We start from the raw sequence: 26,150 nt of genomic DNA, 5'->3' as shown, positions 1-26,150 counted from the left end.
CAGTAGTCCAAGTGTGAGGAGCAGGGCTTAATTTGAGCTGGATCTTGCCGGAACAAGATCTGGGAACTATTTTATTTTGAAAGGACCGTGCCGGCAACTGTCTGCTAGGATCCGGCAACTCACGCGGCCAACTTGTGCTATATGCAGGATTCCTCGAATTACAGGTAAGCTAAAGGGAGCTCCTGGAAGCCCTCAACACACCCAGGGGGAGCCCCAAAACGATCCTGGTTCTACTTATATTAAATTATCTATGTGGGCTCTCCAGGGATTATTTGGAGCTGAGAGGTGCAGAGCTCTGATCGTTGACGCGCTCCAGACAAATGCGTCCTGAGCACGGCCACAGTAACATCAAAGCGTCGCCACCTCAAAAACAAATTCAACACGCGATCGTTTATGTCGGCTCATATCCTTTTATGCTTTCTGTCTTTTGTTTGGGTCTGATGCGTTTCCCTGCTGCGTAGTGGGGCGGAGCACATCACCTGTTTCGTCCTTCGGTGACCTCACTGCACCAGTGCGGTCTGCTCGCGGCGCGCACTCTGCTATATGTGCGGTCGGTAGATCTTTTTGAAATATATGATGCCAGGTAGCAGTTTTTCTTTTGGATTGAGTGGAGATGCAGGAAGATAATAGACAGAGACAGGACAGAAAAATGGTAAAATAAAAACAAGTTAGTTTTTGTACCTGGTGGTTGCAACAGACACCATTAAAGGTAATCAGAAGTGAGGAACAGAAAATGAAACTATACTTACAATGTTTAGAGCAGCAGAAACTCAGAGGTTGCAGGAACACCAGTGAGTTTGCTGCTGCTGTGTAGGGGGAGGGGGGGAGAGGGCTGAAGCAGGCGTACAGTAAAGATGCAAAAACTACCATTGTTAAAAGAGTGTGTGTTAACTTAGAAAATGTGGGCACAATTTTAATCCAAATGAAAATGTATTATCAAAACTGAACATCTAAAATAATCAAAAAACAAAATGTGGAAAACCCCAGACTATGAATTGATCAATTATGTCCCTTGATTTGAATTATTTCCACATGTTTTAGTTAAGGGGAAAACTGTTAGAAAAGTTTGTTGTTGAAAAGAATAATGAATCCATGCTTGTCGTATATAGTCTAAACAAATCACGTTGTTGGTTTATGCTCTTTAACAAGAATGATCCATTGAACATGTTTATTAAGTCTAGAAAAGTCAGTTGCAAACTTAATGTATGCTGTTTAGAACTATTTGAAATGGAATCATACATTTGAGTGAGGAGCTTTGGTTCTGATTTCATCTAAATGGAATCTAACAGAACACGCTGAGCTTACTTTGCGTGCTTTTGCTTCTACAATTAGTTAGCTCCACCCAACATTGTTCAGTGCATCTTTACTTTTAAGTATTCATATTCCTCTGAAGGACCAAGGGAGATAAACAGGTGAGCTCAGTCTACAGTATTTTATTTTAATTTAATTTTATTTCTTTTCTTTGGAATTAATCTTTACTGAAAAAGAAAATTTTTATAAATTAAGAAGTTGCAATATGAACACCAGTTGAAAAATAAGGTACACAGGGGTTTTAACTGCACAGTGTAGCTTTGTTTTAACTTAAACAAAAGTAACATTTTTATTAAGAAGCAGAGCATCTTAAATATTTAAAACATTTTTTCAACAACTCTAGAATTTCAGAACTCATGTTGGCATAAAAAGCCAATTGTGTAGAGCGGGGATCAATCAGGTGAGCAACGCTGCGCTCGCACCATGGGTGCCTTCAGAAGTTCTTCAGGTCTGCTTCTCTCTGTGGCTGGGATCGGTGAGTGTTACCAAAATTTAGAGCAAAATATTTATTTTCTATTTGTTTTCATCAGTAGATAAAAAATGTAACTCTAAAGTCAATGTTTTAAATAATTACTTTTTTTCTCTTCAGTATTTGTGTTGTCACTGGTTTCTGTAAAAGTAAGTTTCCATCTTTGCTTTAGTTACATAAACATTTGAAAAGTACTGAATTAATCTTATTTAACATAAATTTTCCATAACAGTCAAACACAACACAAGGTGAGAATGACCCTCTTTAGGAAACAGATGCTGATTACACTTTAACTGAATAAGCTCATGCAAATTTTTCCTTTTTTCCTCTTATTTCAGGTCCTGGTTTTCTAACAACTGGAGAAAGGTCAGAATCAAGATTTACCACAGGTTTTCCAAACCTTTTACCAAGAAATTTATGTATAGCTAAAAAAGTATTCTCTTTATAAATTATATTTTATTTTATAAGGTAACTCTTGTAAAGTGTTAATTAGCACTTTTCACAAATATAATTGACAGAACAAGTAATTTTGTTCTTGCAGCATCGCCTCCACACCAAGCAACAGTTTCCAAGAATCTTGTCAGGGAGGATATCTGCAAAATAACAGCCAAAGTGTAAGCAGTTAAGAACTCAAATTTCTATAAATTTTTAAAAGTTCCTTCATTGTGCTTCTCTGCACAATGTCTGAAAGTCACCACTGAGTCATTCTGATGATCAACACCCTCTTGTGTACAAATGCTGTCATTAACACTCAATGTGATGTCAATTATTTCAGATAACTGCATCAGTGGACATCTTTCTGGGGGAGCTATTGTGTAAAAATGATGGCTTACCTCAAAATGTTTCTGTTGAGGTGGAACAAAACCTCAAATTGATAGTAGAGTTATCTTTAAAAGTCTACCTGAAACTGGTGAGTACAGCGTTTCTACATATTAATCAGGATCGACTAGACTACACTAGAAAATCTCTATACTGAACCTCAGCGAGGAAATTTTGATGTCACATTAGCAATCACATCCATAAGAGATTCACAAATTAACACACTGACGTAACATTTAAAATATATCCACTTGACGAAAAATGTAATAAAGCTTTGAGCAGTCTAATTACAATTTCACTCATCAGGTTAACAATGGAACTGGTGTTCTGGAGGCATTTGGAGTGCTGAACAGCCTGAATCTAGGAAACCTGAGTGATCCAACATTTGTCCAACTGTGGTTCTCACTAAAGATGGCTCCATTTTTGCCCTACATAAGTCAAAGCTTCCTAATCCAACTGGGGAACGAGAACTTCAGCTGCAGTTCTTTCCAAAAGCTGTAAGTGAATGACAGTTTCCAAGCTTTGCTCTGGCGCTAACTGGCTGAAAGAGATGTGAATGGAAAGCTTTAACTGCAGGGCATGTAAAACAAAAACTGCTAGAACATGCAGCTGTTATCCCAAAACTAAATGGGCACATTTGAAAAATTGTAAAATGAAGAGAGTTGTTGGTGGTCATCTTGGCAGGAGATGCAATCACGTGTTTGAAAGAAATCTGACCAGGGAATCACGAGCAGATTATAAGTAACAAATTGACTAACTTCTATTGTTTGTGAGGGAGACTGTAAATAAATCAGAAAACAAAAGCCACAGTAAAGATTGTTCTTGAAAGAGAAAAAAGAAACAACAGAAGAAGGTAGTGATCTCAAAATTTACAATCTCCCAGGGTTGACATCAGTTTCTTGAAACATGTGCATAGGTAACAATTTAAGTGAAAACCTAACAAATAAAAAACTGGTATAAAACTCATGAAATCTTGCAAAGGACTCGAGAGATCAATGAAGATATCAAGATAGAAAATAATTCAACGACTTATTCAAAATCTTATGAAGTAAAAAGAATAGCTCATTTCCTGAATTGATTACAGTGGAGCCAAAAGATATGCAAATATTTTCTATTAAAACTAACAAATATAATGTTAAACCCTGTTTTGAATTATGAATTTCTGCTCTGGTCAAAAACTTCTGCTGCCAAATTTGGCAGAGTGTGGTGAATAGAAATTAATTGCTTAACTGTAATAAATGTGCAGATTTATTAAAATTTTAGGTCTTCTCTATATTTTTAGCATTGTAGCGTTCAGCATCGAAAGATGGTTCATACAAAGCAAGCAACAGCAAGCAGTCTATACTCATTTCATCAAATCATTCCTGTCCAGGAAAGATTTGCCAGGTAAAGCTAATCTCTCCGGCCACCCCTGTAATTTGTTGATTGCGTGTGGTGTAACCACATAGCCAGTACCTGAACTTCTCTGTCATTGGCAGACCCTGGCTGTGTCTCTTCTGTCAATGATAGTCAACAGTGGCTACAAGCAAACTTTGGAAGCTTTTCCAGTTTTGCAACTATTCAGGATTTGCAAGTGTTCAATCCAAATTTCTCCATCGTAAGTCCCTCCTTTACTTTCTGATATTCTCTGTCAAAAGACATACTTTTTGTCTTAGATTTATTTCTATTTGATTTTAAAACCATTATTATTTATCCCTAGAATGTGATCTTGACACAACTGGCACCATCTCAAGTGGCAGAGTTACTACTGAGCTCAAACATAACCGTTGACGTCAACCTGATCAATCAGGTCTTTGATCGTTTAGTTGCTGGCAACGCATTGGAAAACGTGGATGAGTTTCTCACTAAGCTCACAACAGAAGGACAGGTAGGCTACACTCTGAAGCAGCAAATAAAATCATTGTACAATACTGAAATAGTCAAGCAAATGAAACCACAGACCATCTATACATCTTCAAAGCTCCTCATACCTATGTATCTTTTAAGGAGATGTTTCACAACATATTAATGATTTACAGCATTTAAAAAATACTGCATTGGATACTAACATCATAGCAAGTGCATGATAATTGGTTTTCTCCATTTGTCAATATTTCACAGGTCCCACAGTTCCAACCTGTTGTGAGAGATCGCATGATGAACAGGACCTTTGACATCATCAGTCCACACTTCATAAGCTTCCAAAGAAAGGACTATTCTCTTTGGTTCCGAGTCAAACTGTTCCCTATCCTTGCAAGTTTCACTCCAGAGATGCTCCAAAATGTAACCTCAACCATCAACTGCACAAACTATCAGATCATGTGAGTTGTGAGCAACACTTGACTTCATCAAAGTGCTTTTGAGCGACCATGTAGGAAAGTAATCTTTCCGTCTTCGCAGTGTGAGTGGGATGGCCGATGTTTCCTCCGCCATGCCCCAGTATAGACAACAAGAAATTGCAGCAGTTCTGCTCAGCTACATGACCAAATCTGTCAACATCATCAACCAGCCAGGTAGGTCTGACGCACTGAAAGTGATTATTTGCTGTACTGCTTGAAATCATGTGCAAACATATTTAGAAAAATAGTGGATTCATTATAGGGGTAGCAGTAGCTCAACAGGTCGAGGGGGTTGCCCAGTAATCGGAGGGTTGCAGTTTCGATTCCAGCTCCGAACAGAGAATTCTGCTGTTGTGTCCTTGGGCAAGACACTTAACCCACCTTGCCTGCTGGTGGTGGTCGGAGGGACCGGTGGCGCCTGTGCTGGGAAGCGTGGCCTCTGTCAGCGCGCCCCAGGGCAGCTGTGGCTACATCGTAGCTCATCCCCACCAGTGTGTGAATGTGTGTGTGTGAATGAGTGAATGATACACTGTAGTATAAAGCGCTTTGGAGTCCTTACTCTGAGAGAAGCTATACAAGTGCGGGTCAATTATCAATTATCATTTACGAGAAAACCTGTCCTTGTATTAATATGCGTCTATGTGCCTTAGTTTGCAGGCAAAATGGTGAAAGCGACGCCGTGTGGATCAAAACAAACCTGGGTCCATTTGCTGAATACGTAACATACTCTAAACTCCAAATCTTCAACCTTTCCCAGGTAAGTCATGCATTTCATTGCCATTCTCCTTTAAAGACAAATCTAAACAAGTTCCACCAGTGAGAAGGCTTGTAAGGAGAGCACTGTGGTTCTATTACGATGCAGAAAAAAAATCATTCATTCTCTCTGTTTGCATTGTCAGGAAGCCGTTTTGGGTGTCCTCTCACCACAAGAAAAGGTTCAGCTGCTACTGGATCCAAAAAGTGGGGCGCTGAAGGATCCCACCCTTGTAAAGGCAGTGCTCTCAAATTTGACAGAGTCTGGCAGTGTTGAGCAACTGCGTCAATTTTTCCAAACGTTTGCTGAGGTCACATTGCAGGTGAACACATAATGCTAATATTTTGACCTTTTCTTTTTCTTCGAATAGAAATGTTTTGCATCCAGCTCACAACAATCTTGTCGTGGACTTGAGCACTCAATGACAGGGACAAGCTTGAATACCAATCAGGCAGTTTTTCTAGAATTTCTCTCTAGTATGTCGATTAAAGATTCCTCAGTTCCTCAGTTGCATACAGTATGGCACAAAGATGTACTCAAAGTCTTTTCAGTCAATACAACATTAAACAAGTGAACCTTCACCAGCACAAGGTTTCTTTGGTCAATTTGTTGAATCTTTGTCTTTACAGGAAAACATAACCTTTATCAAAGATCCATCAGTGAGAGAGACTATCTTGAATGTGACCTTGACAGCCCTTGCTCCTGAATTTGACAATTTTACAACCCATGATTTTGTACTGTGGTTCCAAATCTACTTGAGACCTGTTATAGCAAGCCTCCAACCTGACAGCTTGCAGGTGATACCAAACAACATCAGCTGTGATGCCTACTCAGCAATGTAAGAAAGAAATACTTTGGTTTGGAAGACATCAAACTTTGGTTTCAGACTAGTCACATTAATTATTCTCATTATCTTCAGAGTCGATGCTCTTGAAAATAGTTTGACATTCTTGCCACTGGTCATTTCCATGGATGTAAGATCCAGTTTGGAATCGATGCAGATCAACTTCCCAAGTACGTGACAATGTTGTATGCATTGCATACAAATGATTTGTCTACCAGTGTTAAAAAAAGATTAAACAACCACTACAGCAGGGAAACGTATTGACGTTATGCCTAATTTCATTCTTCTCTTTGACAGTTTGTGCAGCTAAGGATTCCTTTGTGGTAAGTTTGTTGTTAAAGGTGTATTAGATTGTACAGCATTCCATCTCTTATTACAAGCACGCGCATGGACTTTGTATTGGAGGCAATGCCATGCTGTCATCATTTCTGTGACATTTACTACTAAATAATGTGCTGCTTTGTTTTTCTCCAGTGCAAGGAGACACAGGTTGTTGGTAAGTCTGACACATCTCTCTCATATCCATATAGTTGGCACTTTTGTTTGTTAAGTACCAATAATTGATGCAAAATATGGTCTGCATTTACAGAAACACTCATCTGTGCTGCAGTTGACAGGTAGATGAATTAATTTCTTAGAATCACTGCATAGTGAACAAGTACTGTCTCACAATGTAACTTAAGCAAGGCCTTTTTGATTCCTTCTGTTCAGCTCTCAAGTCCAGCAAACCTTGGCGACTGACAATTCCTCTTTGACCAAATGCACTTTTGACATCACTGAAATAGCTTGTTCTTTGGTAAGAATGTTGCCTTAAAATTATGTCATAAAATCCTATTTTGCTTGCTGTGGTATGAAGACAAGTCCACAAACATTCTGCTAAGTTGGCTTAATTTCTTGTCATTTACCCCCAATCGTAGCCATCAAATCTCACACAAGACAAAGCAGTTATACTGTTGCAATGCTCTCTGAAAGAACAAACGACATACCCAGTTGAAGTCTGGAAGCTTTTCTTCCAAAGAACATCTGGTCTGGACCAAGCTCTAGAGTTATTCAGAACCACGGTAAATTCACCAACACAAACCATTTCAACATGTTGGCAGTTTTATTTGCCTATTCTATATCCGATTCTTTTTTCCTCAAACGTCAGGCCCTGAACAGCAGTAAAGTCATACTGACAAATGCTCTGGAAGCTCTTGGAGAAATTCAGCGCAACAAAGTCACTCAGCAAGAGCTACAAAACAAGGACTTTGTCCACAGCTGGTTCCAGAAGATCAGTCCATTCCTGGCTTCCACATCTGATAACTTCCTCATCTGCCTTAGCGGCAAAAACTTCAGCTGCCCAACTTACCAGATTGTGTAAATACACAAAAAAGTGCTTGACTGTACCTAAATAGTGCCAAAATCCTTCAGATTGCTATCATGTTAAAAGTCTTGTCTTAATCTTTTAGCATTGAGACACTAAACAACCAAAAGGCCTCCATGGACAACAAACAACAGCAAGCAGTTTATACTCATTTCATCAAATCATTCCTGTCCAGGAAAGATTTGCCAGGTAAAGCTAATCTCTCCGGCCACCCCTGTAATTTGTTGATTGCGTGTGGTGTAACCACACAGCCAGTACCTGAACTTCTCTGTCATTGGCAGACCCTGGCTGTGTCTCTTCTGTCAATGATAGTCAACAGTGGCTACAAGCAAACTTTGGAAGCTTTTCCAGTTTTGCAACTATTCAGGATTTGCAAGTGCTCAATCAAAATTTCTCCATCGTAAGCCCCTCCTTTACTTTCTGATATTCTCTGTCAAAAGACATGTCTTAGATTTATTTCTATTTGATTTTAAAACCATTATTATTTATCCCTAGAATGTGACCTTGTCACAACTGGCGCCATCTCAAGTGGCAGAGTTACTACTGAGCTCAAACATAACAGTTGACGTCAACCTGATCAATCAGGTCTTTGAACGTTTAGCTGCTGGCAACGCATTGGAAAACGTGGATGAGTTTCTCACTCAGCTCACAGCAGAAGGACAGGTAGGCTACACTCTGAAGCAGCAAATAAAATCATTGTACAATACGGAAATATTCAAGCAAATGAAACCACAGACCATCTATACATCTTCAAAGCTCCTCATAACTACGTATCTTTTAAGGAGATGTTTCACAACATATTAGTGATTTACAGCATTTAAAAAATACTGCATTGGATACTAACATCACAGCAAGTGAGTGATAATTGGTTTTCTCCATTTGTCAATATTTCACAGGTCCCACAGTTCCAACCTGTTGTGAGGGATCGCATGATGAACAGGACCTTTGACATCATCAGTCCACACTTCATAAGCTTCCAAAGAAACGACTATTCTCTTTGGTTCCGAGTCAAGCTGCTCCCTATCCTTGCAAGTTTCACTCCAGAGATGCTCCAAAATGTAACCTCAACCATCAACTGCACAAACTATCAGATCATGTGAGTTGTGAGCAACACTTGACTTCATCAAAGTGCTTTTGAGCGACCATGTAGGAAAGTAGTCTTTCCGTCTTCGCAGTGTGAGTGGGATGGCCGATGTTTCCTCCGCCATGCCCCAGTATAGACAACAAGAAATTGCAGCAGTTCTGCTCAGCTACATGACCAAATCTGTCAACATCATCAACCAGCCAGGTAGGTCTGACGCACTGAAAGTGATTTGCTGTACTGCTTGAAATCATGTGCAAACATATTTAGAACAATAGTGGATTCATTATAGGGGTAGCAGTAGCTTAACAGGTCGAGGGGGTTGCCCCGTAATCGGAAGGTTGCAGGTTCGATCCCGGCTCTGAACAGAGAATTCTGCTGTTGTGTCCTTGGGCAAGACACTTAACCCACCTTGCCTGCTGGTGGTGGTCGGAGGGACCGGTGGCGCCTGTGCTGGGCAGCCTGGCCTCTGTCAGTGCGCCCCAGGGCGGCCGTGGCTACATCGTAGCTCATCCCCACCAGTGTGTGAATGTGTGTGTGTGAATGGGTGAATGATACACTGTAGTGTAAAGCGCTTTGGAGTCCTTACTCTGAGAGGCGCTATACAAGTGCGGGTCAATTATCATTTATCATTTACGAGAAAACCTGTCCTTGTTTTAATATGCGTCTATGTGCCTTAGTTTGCAGGCCAAATGGTGAAAGTGACGCCGTGTGGATCGAAACAAACCTGGGTCCATTTGCTGAATACGTAACATACTCTAAACTCCAAATCTTCAACCTTTCCCAGGTAAGTCATGCATTTCACTGCCATTCTCCTTTAAAGACAAATCTAAACAAGTTCCACCAGTGAGAAGGCTTGTAAGGAGAGCACTGTGGTTCTATTACGATGCAGAAAAAAAATCATTCATTCTCTTTGTTTGCATTGTCAGGAAGCCGTTTTGGGTGTCCTCTCACCACAAGAAAAGGTTCAGCTGCTACTGGATCCAAAAAGTGGGGCGCTGAAGGATCCCACCCTTGTAAAGGCAGTGCTCTCAAATTTGACAGAGTCTGGCAGTGTTGAGCAACTGCGTCAATTTTTCCAAACGTTTGCTGAGGTCACATTGCAGGTGAACACATAATGCTAATATTTTGACCTTTTCTTTTTCTTCGAATAGAAATGTTTTGCATCCAGCTCACAACAATCTTGTCGTGGACTCGAGCACTCAATGACAGGGACAAGCTTGAATACCAATCAGGCAGTTTTTCTAGAATTTCTCTCTAGTATGTCGATTAAAGATTCCTCAGTTGCATACAGTATGGCACAAAGATGTACTCAAAGTCTTTTCAATCAATACAACATTAAACAAGTGAACCTTCACCAGCACAAGGTTTCTTTGGTCAATTTGTTGAATCTTTGTCTTTACAGGAAAACATAACCTTTATCAAAGATCCATCAGTGAGAGAGACTATCTTGAATGTGACCTTGACAGCCCTTGCTCCTGAATTTGACAATTTTACAACCCATGATTTTGTACTGTGGTTCCAAATCTACTTGAGACCTGTTATAGCAAGCCTCCAACCTGACAGCTTGCAGGTGATACCAAACAACATCAGCTGTGATGCCTACTCAGCAATGTAAGAAAGAAATACTTTGGTTTGGAAGACATCAAACTTTGGTTTCAGACTAGTCACATTAATTATTCTCATTATCTTCAGAGTCGATGCTCTTGAGAATAGTTTGACATTCTTGCCACTGGTCATTTCCATGGATGTAAGATCCAGTTTGGAATCGATGCAGATCAACTTCCCAAGTACGTGACAATGTTGTATGCATTGCATACAAATGATTTGTCTACCAGTGTTAAAAAAAGATTAAACAACCACTACAGCAGGGAAACGTATTGACGTTATGCCTAATTTCATTCTTCTCTTTGACAGTTTGTGCAGCTAAGGATTCCTTTGTGGTAAGTTTGTTGTTAAAGGTGTATTAGATTGTACAGCATTCCATCTCTTATTACAAGCACGCGCATGGACTTTGTATTGGAGGCAATGCCATGCTGTCATCATTTCTGTGACATTTACTACTAAATAATGTGCTGCTTTGTTTTTCTCCAGTGCAAGGAGACACAGGTTGTTGGTAAGTCTGACACATCGCTCTCATATCCATATAGTTGGCACTTTTGTTTGTTAAGTACCAATAATTGATGCAAAATATGGTCTGCATTTACAGAAACACTCATCTGTGCTGCAGTTGACAGGTAGATGAATTAATTTCTTAGAATCACTGCATAGTGAACAAGTACTGTCTCACAATGTAACTTAAGCAAGGCCTTTTTGATTCCTTCTGTTCAGCTCTCAAGTCCAGCAAACCTTGGCGACTGACAATTCCTCTTTGACCAAATGCACTTTTGACATCACTGAAATAGCTTGTTCTTTGGTAAGAATGTTGCCTTAAAATTATGTCATAAAATCCTATTTTGCTTGCTGTGGTATGAAGACAAGTCCACAAACATTCTGCTAAGTTGGCTTAATTTCTTGTCATTTACCCCCAATCGTAGCCATCAAATCTCACACAAGACAAAGCAGTTATACTGTTGCAATGCTCTCTGAAAGAACAAACGACATACCCAGTTGAAGTCTGGAAGCTTTTCTTCCAAAGAACATCTGGTCTGGACCAAGCTCTAGAGTTATTCAGAACCACGGTAAATTCACCAACACAAACCATTTCAACATGTTGGCAGTTTTTATTTGCCTATTCTATATCCGATTCTTTTTTCCTCAAACGTCAGGCCCTGAACAGCAGTAAAGTCATACTGACAAATGCTCTGGAAGCTCTTGGAGAAATTCAGCGCAACAAAGTCACTCAGCAAGAGCTACAAAACAAGGACTTTGTCCACAGCTGGTTCCAGAAGATCAGTCCATTCCTGGCTTCCACATCTGATAACTTCCTCATCTGCCTTAGCGGCAAAAACTTCAGCTGCCCAACTTACCAGATTGTGTAAATACACAAAAAAGTGCTTGACTGTACCTAAATAGTGCCAAAATCCTTCAGATTGCTATCATGTTAAAAGTCTTGTCTTAATCTTTTAGCATTGAGACACTAAACAACCAAAAGGCCTCCATGGACAACAAGCAACAGCAAGCAGTTTATACTCATTTCATCAAATCATTCCTGTCCAGGAAAGATTTGCCAGGTAAAGCTAATCTCTCCGGCCACCCCTGTAATTTGTTGATTGCGTGTGGTGTAACCACACAGCCAGTACCTGAACTTCTCTGTCATTGGCAGACCCTGGCTGTGTCTCTTCTGTCAATGATAGTCAACAGTGGCTACAAGCAAACTTTGGAAGCTTTTCCAGTTTTGCAACTATTCAGGATTTGCAAGTGCTCAATCAAAATTTCTCCATCGTAAGCCCCTCCTTTACTTTCTGATATTCTCTGTCAAGACATGTCTTAGATTTATTTCTATTTGATTTTAAAACCATTATTATTTATCCCTAGAATGTGACCTTGTCACAACTGGCGCCATCTCAAGTGGCAGAGTTACTACTGAGCTCAAACATAACAGTTGACGTCAACCTGATCAATCAGGTCTTTGAACGTTTAGCTGCTGGCAACGCATTGGAAAACGTGGATGAGTTTCTCACTCAGCTCACAGCAGAAGGACAGGTAGGCTACACTCTGAAGCAGCAAATAAAATCATTGTACAATACGGAAATATTCAAGCAAATGAAACCACAGACCATCTATACATCTTCAAAGCTCCTCATAACTACGTATCTTTTAAGGAGATGTTTCACAACATATTAGTGATTTACAGCATTTAAAAAATACTGCATTGGATACTAACATCACAGCAAGTGCGTGATAATTGGTTTTCTCCATTTGTCAATATTTCACAGGTCCCACAGTTCCAACCTGTTGTGAGGGATCGCATGATGAACAGGACCTTTGACATCATCAGTCCACACTTCATAAGCTTCCAAAGAAACGACTATTCTCTTTGGTTCCGAGTCAAGCTGCTCCCTATCCTTGCAAGTTTCACTCCAGAGATGCTCCAAAATGTAACCTCAACCATCAACTGCACAAACTATCAGATCATGTGAGTTGTGAGCAACACTTGACTTCATCAAAGTGCTTTTGAGCGACCATGTAGGAAAGTAGTCTTTCCGTCTTCGCAGTGTGAGTGGGATGGCCGATGTTTCCTCCGCCATGCCCCAGTATAGACAACAAGAAATTGCAGCAGTTCTGCTCAGCTACATGACCAAATCTGTCAACATCATCAACCAGCCAGGTAGGTCTGACGCACTGAAAGTGATTTGCTGTACTGCTTGAAATCATGTGCAAACATATTTAGAACAATAGTGGATTCATTATAGGGGTAGCAGTAGCCTAACAGGTCGAGGGGGTTGCCCCGTAATCGGAAGGTTGCAGGTTCGATCCCGGATCTGAACAGAGAATTCTGCTGTTGTGTCCTTGGGCAAGACACTTAACCCACCTTGCCTGCTGGTGGTGGTCGGAGGGACCGGTGGCGCCTGTGCTGGGCAGCCTGGCCTCTGCCAGTGCGCCCCAGGGCGGCCGTGGCTACATCGTAGCTCATCCCCACCAGTGTGTGAATGTGTGTGTGTGAATGGGTGAATGATACACTGTAGTGTAAAGCGCTTTGGAGTCCTTACTCTGAGAGGCGCTATACAAGTGCGGGTCAATTATCATTTATCATTTACGAGAAAACCTGTCCTTGTTTTAATATGCGTCTATGTGCCTTAGTTTGCAGGCCAAATGGTGAAAGTGACGCCGTGTGGATCGAAACAAACCTGGGTCCATTTGCTGAATACGTAACATACTCTAAACTCCAAATCTTCAACCTTTCCCAGGTAAGTCATGCATTTCACTGCCATTCTCCTTTAAAGACAAATCTAAACAAGTTCCACCAGTGAGAAGGCTTGTAAGGAGAGCACTGTGGTTCTATTACGATGCAGAAAAAAAATCATTCATTCTCTTTGTTTGCATTGTCAGGAAGCCGTTTTGGGTGTCCTCTCACCACAAGAAAAGGTTCAGCTGCTACTGGATCCAAAAAGTGGGGCGCTGAAGGATCCCACCCTTGTAAAGGCAGTGCTCTCAAATTTGACAGAGTCTGGCAGTGTTGAGCAACTGCGTCAATTTTTCCAAACGTTTGCTGAGGTCACATTGCAGGTGAACACATAATGCTAATATTTTGACCTTTTCTTTTTCTTCGAATAGAAATGTTTTGCATCCAGCTCACAACAATCTTGTCGTGGACTCGAGCACTCAATGACAGGGACAAGCTTGAATACCAATCAGGCAGTTTTTCTAGAATTTCTCTCTAGTATGTCGATTAAAGATTCCTCAGTTCCTCAGTTGCATACAGTATGGCACAAAGATGTACTCAAAGTCTTTTCAATCAATACAACATTAAACAAGTGAACCTTCACCAGCACAAGGTTTCTTTGGTCAATTTGTTGAATCTTTGTCTTTACAGGAAAACATAACCTTTATCAAAGATCCATCAGTGAGAGAGACTATCTTGAATGTGACCTTGACAGCCCTTGCTCCTGAATTTGACAATTTTACAACCCATGATTTTGTACTGTGGTTCCAAATCTACTTGAGACCTGTTATAGCAAGCCTCCAACCTGACAGCTTGCAGGTGATACCAAACAACATCAGCTGTGATGCCTACTCAGCAATGTAAGAAAGAAATACTTTGGTTTGGAAGACATCAAACTTTGGTTTCAGACTAGTCACGTTAATTATTCTCATTATCTTCAGAGTCGATGCTCTTGAGAATAGTTTGACATTCTTGCCACTGGTCATTTCCATGGATGTAAGATCCAGTTTGGAATCGATGCAGATCAACTTCCCAAGTACGTGACAATGTTGTATGCATTGCATACAAATGATTTGTCTACCAGTGTTAAAAAAAGATTAAACAACCACTACAGCAGGGAAACGTATTGACGTTATGCCTAATTTCATTCTTCTCTTTGACAGTTTGTGCAGCTAAGGATTCCTTTGTGGTAAGTTTGTTGTTAAAGGTGTATTAGATTGTACAGCATTCCATCTCTTATTACAAGCACGCGCATGGACTTTGTATTGGAGGCAATGCCATGCTGTCATCATTTCTGTGACATTTACTACTAAATAATGTGCTGCTTTGTTTTTCTCCAGTGCAAGGAGACACAGGATGTTGGTAAGTCTGACACATCGCTCTCATATCCATATAGTTGGCACTTTTGTTTGTTAAGTACCAATAATTGATGCAAAATATGGTCTGCATTTACAGAAACACTCATCTGTGCTGCAGTTGACAGGTAGATGAATTAATTTCTTAGAATCACTGCATAGTGAACAAGTACTGTCTCACAATGTAACTTAAGCAAGGCCTTTTTGATTCCTTCTGTTCAGCTCTCAAGTCCAGCAAACCTTGGCGACTGACAATTCCTCTTTGACCAAATGCACTTTTGACATCACTGAAATAGCTTGTTCTTTGGTAAGAATGTTGCCTTAAAATTATGTCATAAAATCCTATTTTGCTTGCTGTGGTATGAAGACAAGTCCACAAACATTCTGCTAAGTTGGCTTAATTTCTTGTCATTTACCCCCAATCGTAGCCATCAAATCTCACACAAGACAAAGCAGTTATACTGTTGCAATGCTCTCTGAAAGAACAAACGACATACCCAGTTGAAGTCTGGAAGCTTTTCTTCCAAAGAACATCTGGTCTGGACCAAGCTCTAGAGTTATTCAGAACCACGGTAAATTCACCAACACAAACCATTTCAACATGTTGGCAGTTTTTATTTGCCTATTCTATATCCGATTCTTTTTTCCTCAAACGTCAGGCCCTGAACAGCAGTAAAGTCATACTGACAAATGCTCTGGAAGCTCTTGGAGAAATTCAGCGCAACAAAGTCACTCAGCAAGAGCTACAAAACAAGGACTTTGTCCACAGCTGGTTCCAGAAGATCAGTCCATTCCTGGCTTCCACATCTGATAACTTCCTCATCTGCCTTAGCGGCAAAAACTTCAGCTGCCCAACTTACCAGATTGTGTAAATACACAAAAAAGTGCTTGACTGTACCTAAATAGTGCCAAAATCCTTCAGATTGCTATCATGTTAAAAGTCTTGTCTTAATCTTTTAGCATTGAGACACTAAACAACCAAAAGGCCTCCATGGACAACAAGCAACAGCAAGCAGTTTATACTCATTTCATCAAATCATTCCTGTCCAGGAAAGATTTGCCAGGTAAAGCTAATCTCTCCGGCCACCCCTGTAATTTGTTGATTGCGTGTGGTGTAACCACACAGCCAGTACCTGAACTTCTCTGTCATTGGCAGACCCTGGCTGTGTCTCTTCTGTCAATGATAGTCAACAGTGGCTACAAGCAAACTTTGGAAGCTTTTCCAGTTTTGCAACTATTCAGGATTTGCAAGTGCTCAATCAAAATTTCTCCATCGTAAGCCCCTCCTTTACTTTCTGATATTCTCTGTCAAGACATGTCTTAGATTTATTTCTATTTGATTTTAAAACCATTATTATTTATCCCTAGAATGTGACCTTGTCACAACTGGCGCCATCTCAAGTGGCAGAGTTACTACTGAGCTCAAACATAACAGTTGACGTCAACCTGATCAATCAGGTCTTTGAACGTTTAGCTGCTGGCAACGCATTGGAAAACGTGGATGAGTTTCTCACTCAGCTCACAGCAGAAGGACAGGTAGGCTACACTCTGAAGCAGCAAATAAAATCATTGTACAATACGGAAATATTCAAGCAAATGAAACCACAGACCATCTATACATCTTCAAAGCTCCTCATAACTACGTATCTTTTAAGGAGATGTTTCACAACATATTAGTGATTTACAGCATTTAAAAAATACTGCATTGGATACTAACATCACAGCAAGTGCGTGATAATTGGTTTTCTCCATTTGTCAATATTTCACAGGTTCCACAGTTCCAACCTGTTGTGAGGGATCGCATGATGAACAGGACCTTTGACATCATCAGTCCACACTTCATAAGCTTCCAAAGAAACGACTATTCTCTTTGGTTCCGAGTCAAGCTGCTCCCTATCCTTGCAAGTTTCACTCCAGAGATGCTCCAAAATGTAACCTCAACCATCAACTGCACAAACTATCAGATCATGTGAGTTGTGAGCAACACTTGACTTCATCAAAGTGCTTTTGAGCGACCATGTAGGAAAGTAGTCTTTCCGTCTTCACAGTGTGAGTGGGATGGCCGATGTTTCCTCCGCCATGCCCCAGTATAGACAACAAGAAATTGCAGCAGTTCTGCTCAGCTACATGACCAAATCTGTCAACATCATCAACCAGCCAGGTAGGTCTGACGCACTGAAAGTGATTTGCTGTACTGCTTGAAATCATGTGCAAACATATTTAGAACAATAGTGGATTCATTATAGGGGTAGCAGTAGCCTAACAGGTCGAGGGGGTTGCCCCGTAATCGGAAGGTTGCAGGTTCGATCCCGGCTCCGAACAGAGAATTCTGCTGTTGTGTCCTTGGGCAAGACACTTAACCCACCTTGCCTGCTGGTGGTGGTCGGAGGGACCGGTGGCGCCTGTGCTGGGCAGCCTGGCCTCTGTCAGTGCGCCCCAGGGCGGCCGTGGCTACATCGTAGCTCATCCCCACCAGTGTGTGAATGTGTGTGTGTGAATGGGTGAATGATACACTGTAGTGTAAAGCGCTTTGGAGTCCTTACTCTGAGAGGCGCTATACAAGTGCGGGTCAATTATCATTTATCATTTACGAGAAAACCTGTCCTTGTTTTAATATGCGTCTATGTGCCTTAGTTTGCAGGCCAAATGGTGAAAGTGACGCCGTGTGGATCGAAACAAACCTGGGTCCATTTGCTGAATACGTAACATACTCTAAACTCCAAATCTTCAACCTTTCCCAGGTAAGTCATGCATTTCACTGCCATTCTCCTTTAAAGACAAATCTAAACAAGTTCCACCAGTGAGAAGGCTTGTAAGGAGAGCACTGTGGTTCTATTACGATGCAGAAAAAAAATCATTCATTCTCTTTGTTTGCATTGTCAGGAAGCCGTTTTGGGTGTCCTCTCACCACAAGAAAAGGTTCAGCTGCTACTGGATCCAAAAAGTGGGGCGCTGAAGGATCCCACCCTTGTAAAGGCAGTGCTCTCAAATTTGACAGAGTCTGGCAGTGTTGAGCAACTGCGTCAATTTTTCCAAACGTTTGCTGAGGTCACATTGCAGGTGAACACATAATGCTAATATTTTGACCTTTTCTTTTTCTTCGAATAGAAATGTTTTGCATCCAGCTCACAACAATCTTGTCGTGGACTCGAGCACTCAATGACAGGGACAAGCTTGAATACCAATCAGGCAGTTTTTCTAGAATTTCTCTCTAGTATGTCGATTAAAGATTCCTCAGTTCCTCAGTTGCATACAGTATGGCACAAAGATGTACTCAAAGTCTTTTCAATCAATACAACATTAAACAAGTGAACCTTCACCAGCACAAGGTTTCTTTGGTCAATTTGTTGAATCTTTGTCTTTACAGGAAAACATAACCTTTATCAAAGATCCATCAGTGAGAGAGACTATCTTGAATGTGACCTTGACAGCCCTTGCTCCTGAATTTGACAATTTTACAACCCATGATTTTGTACTGTGGTTCCAAATCTACTTGAGACCTGTTATAGCAAGCCTCCAACCTGACAGCTTGCAGGTGATACCAAACAACATCAGCTGTGATGCCTACTCAGCAATGTAAGAAAGAAATACTTTGGTTTGGAAGACATCAAACTTTGGTTTCAGACTAGTCACGTTAATTATTCTCATTATCTTCAGAGTCGATGCTCTTGAGAATAGTTTGACATTCTTGCCACTGGTCATTTCCATGGATGTAAGATCCAGTTTGGAATCGATGCAGATCAACTTCCCAAGTACGTGACAATGTTGTATGCATTGCATACAAATGATTTGTCTACCAGTGTTAAAAAAAGATTAAACAACCACTACAGCAGGGAAACGTATTGACGTTATGCCTAATTTCATTCTTCTCTTTGACAGTTTGTGCAGCTAAGGATTCCTTTGTGGTAAGTTTGTTGTTAAAGGTGTATTAGATTGTACAGCATTCCATCTCTTATTACAAGCACGCGCATGGACTTTGTATTGGAGGCAATGCCATGCTGTCATCATTTCTGTGACATTTACTACTAAATAATGTGCTGCTTTGTTTTTCTCCAGTGCAAGGAGACACAGGATGTTGGTAAGTCTGACACATCGCTCTCATATCCATATAGTTGGCACTTTTGTTTGTTAAGTACCAATAATTGATGCAAAATATGGTCTGCATTTACAGAAACACTCATCTGTGCTGCAGTTGACAGGTAGATGAATTAATTTCTTAGAATCACTGCATAGTGAACAAGTACTGTCTCACAATGTAACTTAAGCAAGGCCTTTTTGATTCCTTCTGTTCAGCTCTCAAGTCCAGCAAACCTTGGCGACTGACAATTCCTCTTTGACCAAATGCACTTTTGACATCACTGAAATAGCTTGTTCTTTGGTAAGAATGTTGCCTTAAAATTATGTCATAAAATCCTATTTTGCTTGCTGTGGTATGAAGACAAGTCCACAAACATTCTGCTAAGTTGGCTTAATTTCTTGTCATTTACCCCCAATCGTAGCCATCAAATCTCACACAAGACAAAGCAGTTATACTGTTGCAATGCTCTCTGAAAGAACAAACGACATACCCAGTTGAAGTCTGGAAGCTTTTCTTCCAAAGAACATCTGGTCTGGACCAAGCTCTAGAGTTATTCAGAACCACGGTAAATTCACCAACACAAACCATTTCAACATGTTGGCAGTTTTTATTTGCCTATTCTATATCCGATTCTTTTTTCCTCAAACGTCAGGCCCTGAACAGCAGTAAAGTCATACTGACAAATGCTCTGGAAGCTCTTGGAGAAATTCAGCGCAACAAAGTCACTCAGCAAGAGCTACAAAACAAGGACTTTGTCCACAGCTGGTTCCAGAAGATCAGTCCATTCCTGGCTTCCACATCTGATAACTTCCTCATCTGCCTTAGCGGCAAAAACTTCAGCTGCCCAACTTACCAGATTGTGTAAATACACAAAAAAGTGCTTGACTGTACCTAAATAGTGCCAAAATCCTTCAGATTGCTATCATGTTAAAAGTCTTGTCTTAATCTTTTAGCATTGAGACACTAAACAACCAAAAGGCCTCCATGGACAACAAGCAACAGCAAGCAGTTTATACTCATTTCATCAAATCATTCCTGTCCAGGAAAGATTTGCCAGGTAAAGCTAATCTCTCCGGCCACCCCTGTAATTTGTTGATTGCGTGTGGTGTAACCACACAGCCAGTACCTGAACTTCTCTGTCATTGGCAGACCCTGGCTGTGTCTCTTCTGTCAATGATAGTCAACAGTGGCTACAAGCAAACTTTGGAAGCTTTTCCAGTTTTGCAACTATTCAGGATTTGCAAGTGCTCAATCAAAATTTCTCCATCGTAAGCCCCTCCTTTACTTTCTGATATTCTCTGTCAAGACATGTCTTAGATTTATTTCTATTTGATTTTAAAACCATTATTATTTATCCCTAGAATGTGACCTTGTCACAACTGGCGCCATCTCAAGTGGCAGAGTTACTACTGAGCTCAAACATAACAGTTGACGTCAACCTGATCAATCAGGTCTTTGAACGTTTAGCTGCTGGCAACGCATTGGAAAACGTGGATGAGTTTCTCACTCAGCTCACAGCAGAAGGACAGGTAGGCTACACTCTGAAGCAGCAAATAAAATCATTGTACAATACGGAAATATTCAAGCAAATGAAACCACAGACCATCTATACATCTTCAAAGCTCCTCATAACTACGTATCTTTTAAGGAGATGTTTCACAACATATTAGTGATTTACAGCATTTAAAAAATACTGCATTGGATACTAACATCACAGCAAGTGCGTGATAATTGGTTTTCTCCATTTGTCAATATTTCACAGGTTCCACAGTTCCAACCTGTTGTGAGGGATCGCATGATGAACAGGACCTTTGACATCATCAGTCCACACTTCATAAGCTTCCAAAGAAACGACTATTCTCTTTGGTTCCGAGTCAAGCTGCTCCCTATCCTTGCAAGTTTCACTCCAGAGATGCTCCAAAATGTAACCTCAACCATCAACTGCACAAACTATCAGATCATGTGAGTTGTGAGCAACACTTGACTTCATCAAAGTGCTTTTGAGCGACCATGTAGGAAAGTAGTCTTTCCGTCTTCACAGTGTGAGTGGGATGGCCGATGTTTCCTCCGCCATGCCCCAGTATAGACAACAAGAAATTGCAGCAGTTCTGCTCAGCTACATGACCAAATCTGTCAACATCATCAACCAGCCAGGTAGGTCTGACGCACTGAAAGTGATTTGCTGTACTGCTTGAAATCATGTGCAAACATATTTAGAACAATAGTGGATTCATTATAGGGGTAGCAGTAGCCTAACAGGTCGAGGGGGTTGCCCCGTAATCGGAAGGTTGCAGGTTCGATCCCGGCTCCGAACAGAGAATTCTGCTGTTGTGTCCTTGGGCAAGACACTTAACCCACCTTGCCTGCTGGTGGTGGTCGGAGGGACCGGTGGCGCCTGTGCTGGGCAGCCTGGCCTCTGTCAGTGCGCCCCAGGGCGGCCGTGGCTACATCGTAGCTCATCCCCACCAGTGTGTGAATGTGTGTGTGTGAATGGGTGAATGATACACTGTAGTGTAAAGCGCTTTGGAGTCCTTACTCTGAGAGGCGCTATACAAGTGCGGGTCAATTATCATTTATCATTTACGAGAAAACCTGTCCTTGTTTTAATATGCGTCTATGTGCCTTAGTTTGCAGGCCAAATGGTGAAAGTGACGCCGTGTGGATCGAAACAAACCTGGGTCCATTTGCTGAATACGTAACATACTCTAAACTCCAAATCTTCAACCTTTCCCAGGTAAGTCATGCATTTCACTGCCATTCTCCTTTAAAGACAAATCTAAACAAGTTCCACCAGTGAGAAGGCTTGTAAGGAGAGCACTGTGGTTCTATTACGATGCAGAAAAAAAATCATTCATTCTCTTTGTTTGCATTGTCAGGAAGCCGTTTTGGGTGTCCTCTCACCACAAGAAAAGGTTCAGCTGCTACTGGATCCAAAAAGTGGGGCGCTGAAGGATCCCACCCTTGTAAAGGCAGTGCTCTCAAATTTGACAGAGTCTGGCAGTGTTGAGCAACTGCGTCAATTTTTCCAAACGTTTGCTGAGGTCACATTGCAGGTGAACACATAATGCTAATATTTTGACCTTTTCTTTTTCTTCGAATAGAAATGTTTTGCATCCAGCTCACAACAATCTTGTCGTGGACTCGAGCACTCAATGACAGGGACAAGCTTGAATACCAATCAGGCAGTTTTTCTAGAATTTCTCTCTAGTATGTCGATTAAAGATTCCTCAGTTCCTCAGTTGCATACAGTATGGCACAAAGATGTACTCAAAGTCTTTTCAATCAATACAACATTAAACAAGTGAACCTTCACCAGCACAAGGTTTCTTTGGTCAATTTGTTGAATCTTTGTCTTTACAGGAAAACATAACCTTTATCAAAGATCCATCAGTGAGAGAGACTATCTTGAATGTGACCTTGACAGCCCTTGCTCCTGAATTTGACAATTTTACAACCCATGATTTTGTACTGTGGTTCCAAATCTACTTGAGACCTGTTATAGCAAGCCTCCAACCTGACAGCTTGCAGGTGATACCAAACAACATCAGCTGTGATGCCTACTCAGCAATGTAAGAAAGAAATACTTTGGTTTGGAAGACATCAAACTTTGGTTTCAGACTAGTCACGTTAATTATTCTCATTATCTTCAGAGTCGATGCTCTTGAGAATAGTTTGACATTCTTGCCACTGGTCATTTCCATGGATGTAAGATCCAGTTTGGAATCGATGCAGATCAACTTCCCAAGTACGTGACAATGTTGTATGCATTGCATACAAATGATTTGTCTACCAGTGTTAAAAAAAGATTAAACAACCACTACAGCAGGGAAACGTATTGACGTTATGCCTAATTTCATTCTTCTCTTTGACAGTTTGTGCAGCTAAGGATTCCTTTGTGGTAAGTTTGTTGTTAAAGGTGTATTAGATTGTACAGCATTCCATCTCTTATTACAAGCACGCGCATGGACTTTGTATTGGAGGCAATGCCATGCTGTCATCATTTCTGTGACATTTACTACTAAATAATGTGCTGCTTTGTTTTTCTCCAGTGCAAGGAGACACAGGATGTTGGTAAGTCTGACACATCGCTCTCATATCCATATAGTTGGCACTTTTGTTTGTTAAGTACCAATAATTGATGCAAAATATGGTCTGCATTTACAGAAACACTCATCTGTGCTGCAGTTGACAGGTAGATGAATTAATTTCTTAGAATCACTGCATAGTGAACAAGTACTGTCTCACAATGTAACTTATGCAAGGCCTTTTTGATTCCTTCTGTTCAGCTCTCAAGTCCAGCAAACCTTGGCGACTGACAATTCCTCTTTGACCAAATGCACTTTTGACATCACTGAAATAGCTTGTTCTTTGGTAAGAATGTTGCCTTAAAATTATGTCATAAAATCCTATTTTGCTTGCTGTGGTATGAAGACAAGTCCACAAACATTCTGCTAAGTTGGCTTAATTTCTTGTCATTTACCCCCAATCGTAGCCATCAAATCTCACACAAGACAAAGCAGTTATACTGTTGCAATGCTCTCTGAAAGAACAAACGACATACCCAGTTGAAGTCTGGAAGCTTTTCTTCCAAAGAACATCTGGTCTGGACCAAGCTCTAGAGTTATTCAGAACCACGGTAAATTCACCAACACAAACCATTTCAACATGTTGGCAGTTTTTATTTGCCTATTCTATATCCGATTCTTTTTTCCTCAAACGTCAGGCCCTGAACAGCAGTAAAGTCATACTGACAAATGCTCTGGAAGCTCTTGGAGAAATTCAGCGCAACAAAGTCACTCAGCAAGAGCTACAAAACAAGGACTTTGTCCACAGCTGGTTCCAGAAGATCAGTCCATTCCTGGCTTCCACATCTGATAACTTCCTCATCTGCCTTAGCGGCAAAAACTTCAGCTGCCCAACTTACCAGATTGTGTAAATACACAAAAAAGTGCTTGACTGTACCTAAATAGTGCCAGAATCCTTCAGATTGCTATCATGTTAAAAGTCTTGTCTTAATCTTTTAGCATTGAGACACTAAACAACCAAAAGGCCTCCATGGACAACAAGCAACAGCAAGCAGTTTATACTCATTTCATCAAATCATTCCTGTCCAGGAAAGATTTGCCAGGTAAAGCTAATCTCTCCGGCCACCCCTGTAATTTGTTGATTGCGTGTGGTGTAACCACACAGCCAGTACCTGAACTTCTCTGTCATTGGCAGACCCTGGCTGTGTCTCTTCTGTCAATGATAGCCAACAGTGGCTACAAGCAAACTTTGGAAGCTTTTCCAGTTTTGCAACTATTCAGGATTTGCAAGTGCTCAATCAAAATTTCTCCATCGTAAGCCCCTCCTTTACTTTCTGATATTCTCTGTCAAAAGACATGTCTTAGATTTATTTCTATTTGATTTTAAAACCATTATTATTTATCCCTAGAATGTGACCTTGTCACAACTGGCGCCATCTCAAGTGGCAGAGTTACTACTGAGCTCAAACATAACAGTTGACGTCAACCTGATCAATCAGGTCTTTGAACGTTTAGCTGCTGGCAACGCATTGGAAAACGTGGATAAGTTTCTCACTCAGCTCACAGCAGAAGGACAGGTAGGCTACACTCTGAAGCAGCAAATAAAATCATTGTACAATACGGAAATATTCAAGCAAATGAAACCACAGACCATCTATACATCTTCAAAGCTCCTCATAACTACGTATCTTTTAAGGAGATGTTTCACAACATATTAGTGATTTACAGCATTTAAAAAATACTGCATTGGATACTAACATCACAGCAAGTGCGTGATAATTGGTTTTCTCCATTTGTCAATATTTCACAGGTCCCACAGTTCCAACCTGTTGTGAGGGATCGCATGATGAACAGGACCTTTGACATCATCAGTCCACACTTCATAAGCTTCCAAAGAAACGACTATTCTCTTTGGTTCCGAGTCAAGCTGCTCCCTATCCTTGCAAGTTTCACTCCAGAGATGCTCCAAAATGTAACCTCAACCATCAACTGCACAAACTATCAGATCATGTGAGTTGTGAGCAACACTTGACTTCATCAAAGTGCTTTTGAGCGACCATGTAGGAAAGTAGTCTTTCCGTCTTCGCAGTGTGAGTGGGATGGCCGATGTTTCCTCCGCCATGCCCCAGTATAGACAACAAGAAATTGCAGCAGTTCTGCTCAGCTACATGACCAAATCTGTCAACATCATCAACCAGCCAGGTAGGTCTGACGCACTGAAAGTGATTTGCTGTACTGCTTGAAATCATGTGCAAACATATTTAGAACAATAGTGGATTCATTATAGGGGTAGCAGTAGCTTAACAGGTCGAGGGGGTTGCCCCGTAATCGGAAGGTTGCAGGTTCGATCCCGGCTCTGAACAGAGAATTCTGCTGTTGTGTCCTTGGGCAAGACACTTAACCCACCTTGCCTGCTGGTGGTGGTCGGAGGGACCGGTGGCGCCTGTGCTGGGCAGCCTGGCCTCTGTCAGTGCGCCCCAGGGCGGCCGTGGCTACATCGTAGCTCATCCCCACCAGTGTGTGAATGTGTGTGTGTGAATGGGTGAATGATACACTGTAGTGTAAAGCGCTTTGGAGTCCTTACTCTGAGAGGCGCTATACAAGTGCGGGTCAATTATCATTTATCATTTACGAGAAAACCTGTCCTTGTTTTAATATGCGTCTATGTGCCTTAGTTTGCAGGCCAAATGGTGAAAGTGACGCCGTGTGGATCGAAACAAACCTGGGTCCATTTGCTGAATACGTAACATACTCTAAACTCCAAATCTTCAACCTTTCCCAGGTAAGTCATGCATTTCACTGCCATTCTCCTTTAAAGACAAATCTAAACAAGTTCCACCAGTGAGAAGGCTTGTAAGGAGAGCACTGTGGTTCTATTACGATGCAGAAAAAAAATCATTCATTCTCT

The 26,150-nt window shown here is 41.0% G+C and overlaps 3 protein-coding genes across 3 annotated transcripts in view; all 3 read left to right on the top strand.

The window, feature by feature from the left end:
* Positions 1–1,389: 1,389 nt before the first annotated feature.
* On the top strand, positions 1,390–16,956 carry LOC139063877 (uncharacterized). Its single transcript, XM_070546797.1, has 54 exons — positions 1,390–1,412; positions 1,655–1,786; positions 1,901–1,929; positions 2,013–2,028; positions 2,119–2,146; positions 2,322–2,394; positions 2,556–2,690; positions 2,906–3,096; positions 3,882–3,985; positions 4,078–4,196; positions 4,299–4,466; positions 4,700–4,899; positions 4,979–5,091; positions 5,568–5,674; positions 5,817–5,993; positions 6,301–6,509; positions 6,591–6,685; positions 6,813–6,838; positions 6,990–7,011; positions 7,105–7,132; positions 7,227–7,311; positions 7,433–7,576; positions 7,663–7,871; positions 7,964–8,067; positions 8,160–8,278; positions 8,374–8,541; positions 8,775–8,974; positions 9,054–9,166; positions 9,640–9,746; positions 9,889–10,065; positions 10,365–10,573; positions 10,655–10,749; positions 10,877–10,902; positions 11,054–11,075; positions 11,169–11,196; positions 11,291–11,375; positions 11,497–11,936; positions 12,029–12,132; positions 12,225–12,343; positions 12,437–12,604; positions 12,838–13,037; positions 13,117–13,229; positions 13,703–13,809; positions 13,952–14,128; positions 14,436–14,644; positions 14,726–14,820; positions 14,948–14,973; positions 15,125–15,146; positions 15,240–15,267; positions 15,362–15,446; positions 15,568–16,007; positions 16,100–16,203; positions 16,296–16,414; positions 16,508–16,956. Exons 2-54 carry the CDS (start codon positions 1,735–1,737, stop codon positions 16,814–16,816), a joined length of 6,648 nt encoding a protein of 2,215 aa, XP_070402898.1. The 5' UTR covers positions 1,390–1,412; positions 1,655–1,734; the 3' UTR covers positions 16,817–16,956.
* On the top strand, positions 16,719–21,027 carry LOC139063846 (uncharacterized). Its single transcript, XM_070546746.1, has 15 exons — positions 16,719–17,108; positions 17,188–17,300; positions 17,774–17,880; positions 18,023–18,199; positions 18,507–18,715; positions 18,797–18,891; positions 19,019–19,044; positions 19,196–19,217; positions 19,311–19,338; positions 19,433–19,517; positions 19,639–19,782; positions 19,870–20,078; positions 20,171–20,274; positions 20,367–20,485; positions 20,579–21,027. Exons 1-15 carry the CDS (start codon positions 16,942–16,944, stop codon positions 20,885–20,887), a joined length of 1,914 nt encoding a protein of 637 aa, XP_070402847.1. The 5' UTR covers positions 16,719–16,941; the 3' UTR covers positions 20,888–21,027.
* Positions 20,790–26,150, top strand: part of LOC139063876 (uncharacterized) — a 42,435-nt gene continuing 37,074 nt past the window's right edge. The window contains exons 1-17 of the mRNA XM_070546796.1: positions 20,790–21,179; positions 21,259–21,371; positions 21,845–21,951; positions 22,094–22,270; positions 22,578–22,786; positions 22,868–22,962; positions 23,090–23,115; positions 23,267–23,288; positions 23,382–23,409; positions 23,504–23,588; positions 23,710–24,149; positions 24,242–24,345; positions 24,438–24,556; positions 24,652–24,819; positions 25,053–25,252; positions 25,332–25,444; positions 25,918–26,024. Coding sequence (XP_070402897.1) covers positions 21,013–21,179; positions 21,259–21,371; positions 21,845–21,951; positions 22,094–22,270; positions 22,578–22,786; positions 22,868–22,962; positions 23,090–23,115; positions 23,267–23,288; positions 23,382–23,409; positions 23,504–23,588; positions 23,710–24,149; positions 24,242–24,345; positions 24,438–24,556; positions 24,652–24,819; positions 25,053–25,252; positions 25,332–25,444; positions 25,918–26,024 — 2,280 coding nt within the window. The 5' untranslated portion in view covers positions 20,790–21,012. The remainder of the gene's footprint in view (positions 21,180–21,258; positions 21,372–21,844; positions 21,952–22,093; positions 22,271–22,577; positions 22,787–22,867; positions 22,963–23,089; positions 23,116–23,266; positions 23,289–23,381; positions 23,410–23,503; positions 23,589–23,709; positions 24,150–24,241; positions 24,346–24,437; positions 24,557–24,651; positions 24,820–25,052; positions 25,253–25,331; positions 25,445–25,917; positions 26,025–26,150) is intronic.

Source organism: Nothobranchius furzeri, chromosome 18 (assembly GCF_043380555.1).
Source record: "Nothobranchius furzeri strain GRZ-AD chromosome 18, NfurGRZ-RIMD1, whole genome shotgun sequence".
Taxonomy (NCBI): Eukaryota; Metazoa; Chordata; class Actinopteri; order Cyprinodontiformes; family Nothobranchiidae; genus Nothobranchius; species Nothobranchius furzeri.
The sequence above is the reverse complement of the archived record's forward strand: the minus strand, read 5'-3'. Positions and strand labels throughout refer to the sequence as shown.

Coding starts and splice junctions, on each gene's coding strand:
- LOC139063877 (XM_070546797.1), top strand. CDS start 1,735: ATGGGTGCCTTCAGAAGTTCTTCAGGTCTGCTTCTCTCTGTGGCTGGG. Junction 11,076..11,168: donor CAAGGAGACACAGGTTGTTG/GTAAGTCTGACA, acceptor CTGCATTTACAG/AAACACTCATCTGTGCTGCA. Junction 11,376..11,496: donor CTGAAATAGCTTGTTCTTTG/GTAAGAATGTTG, acceptor CCCCAATCGTAG/CCATCAAATCTCACACAAGA.
- LOC139063846 (XM_070546746.1), top strand. CDS start 16,942: ATGATGAACAGGACCTTTGACATCATCAGTCCACACTTCATAAGCTTC. Junction 17,301..17,773: donor CAACATCATCAACCAGCCAG/GTAGGTCTGACG, acceptor TATGTGCCTTAG/TTTGCAGGCCAAATGGTGAA. Junction 17,881..18,022: donor AAATCTTCAACCTTTCCCAG/GTAAGTCATGCA, acceptor TTGCATTGTCAG/GAAGCCGTTTTGGGTGTCCT.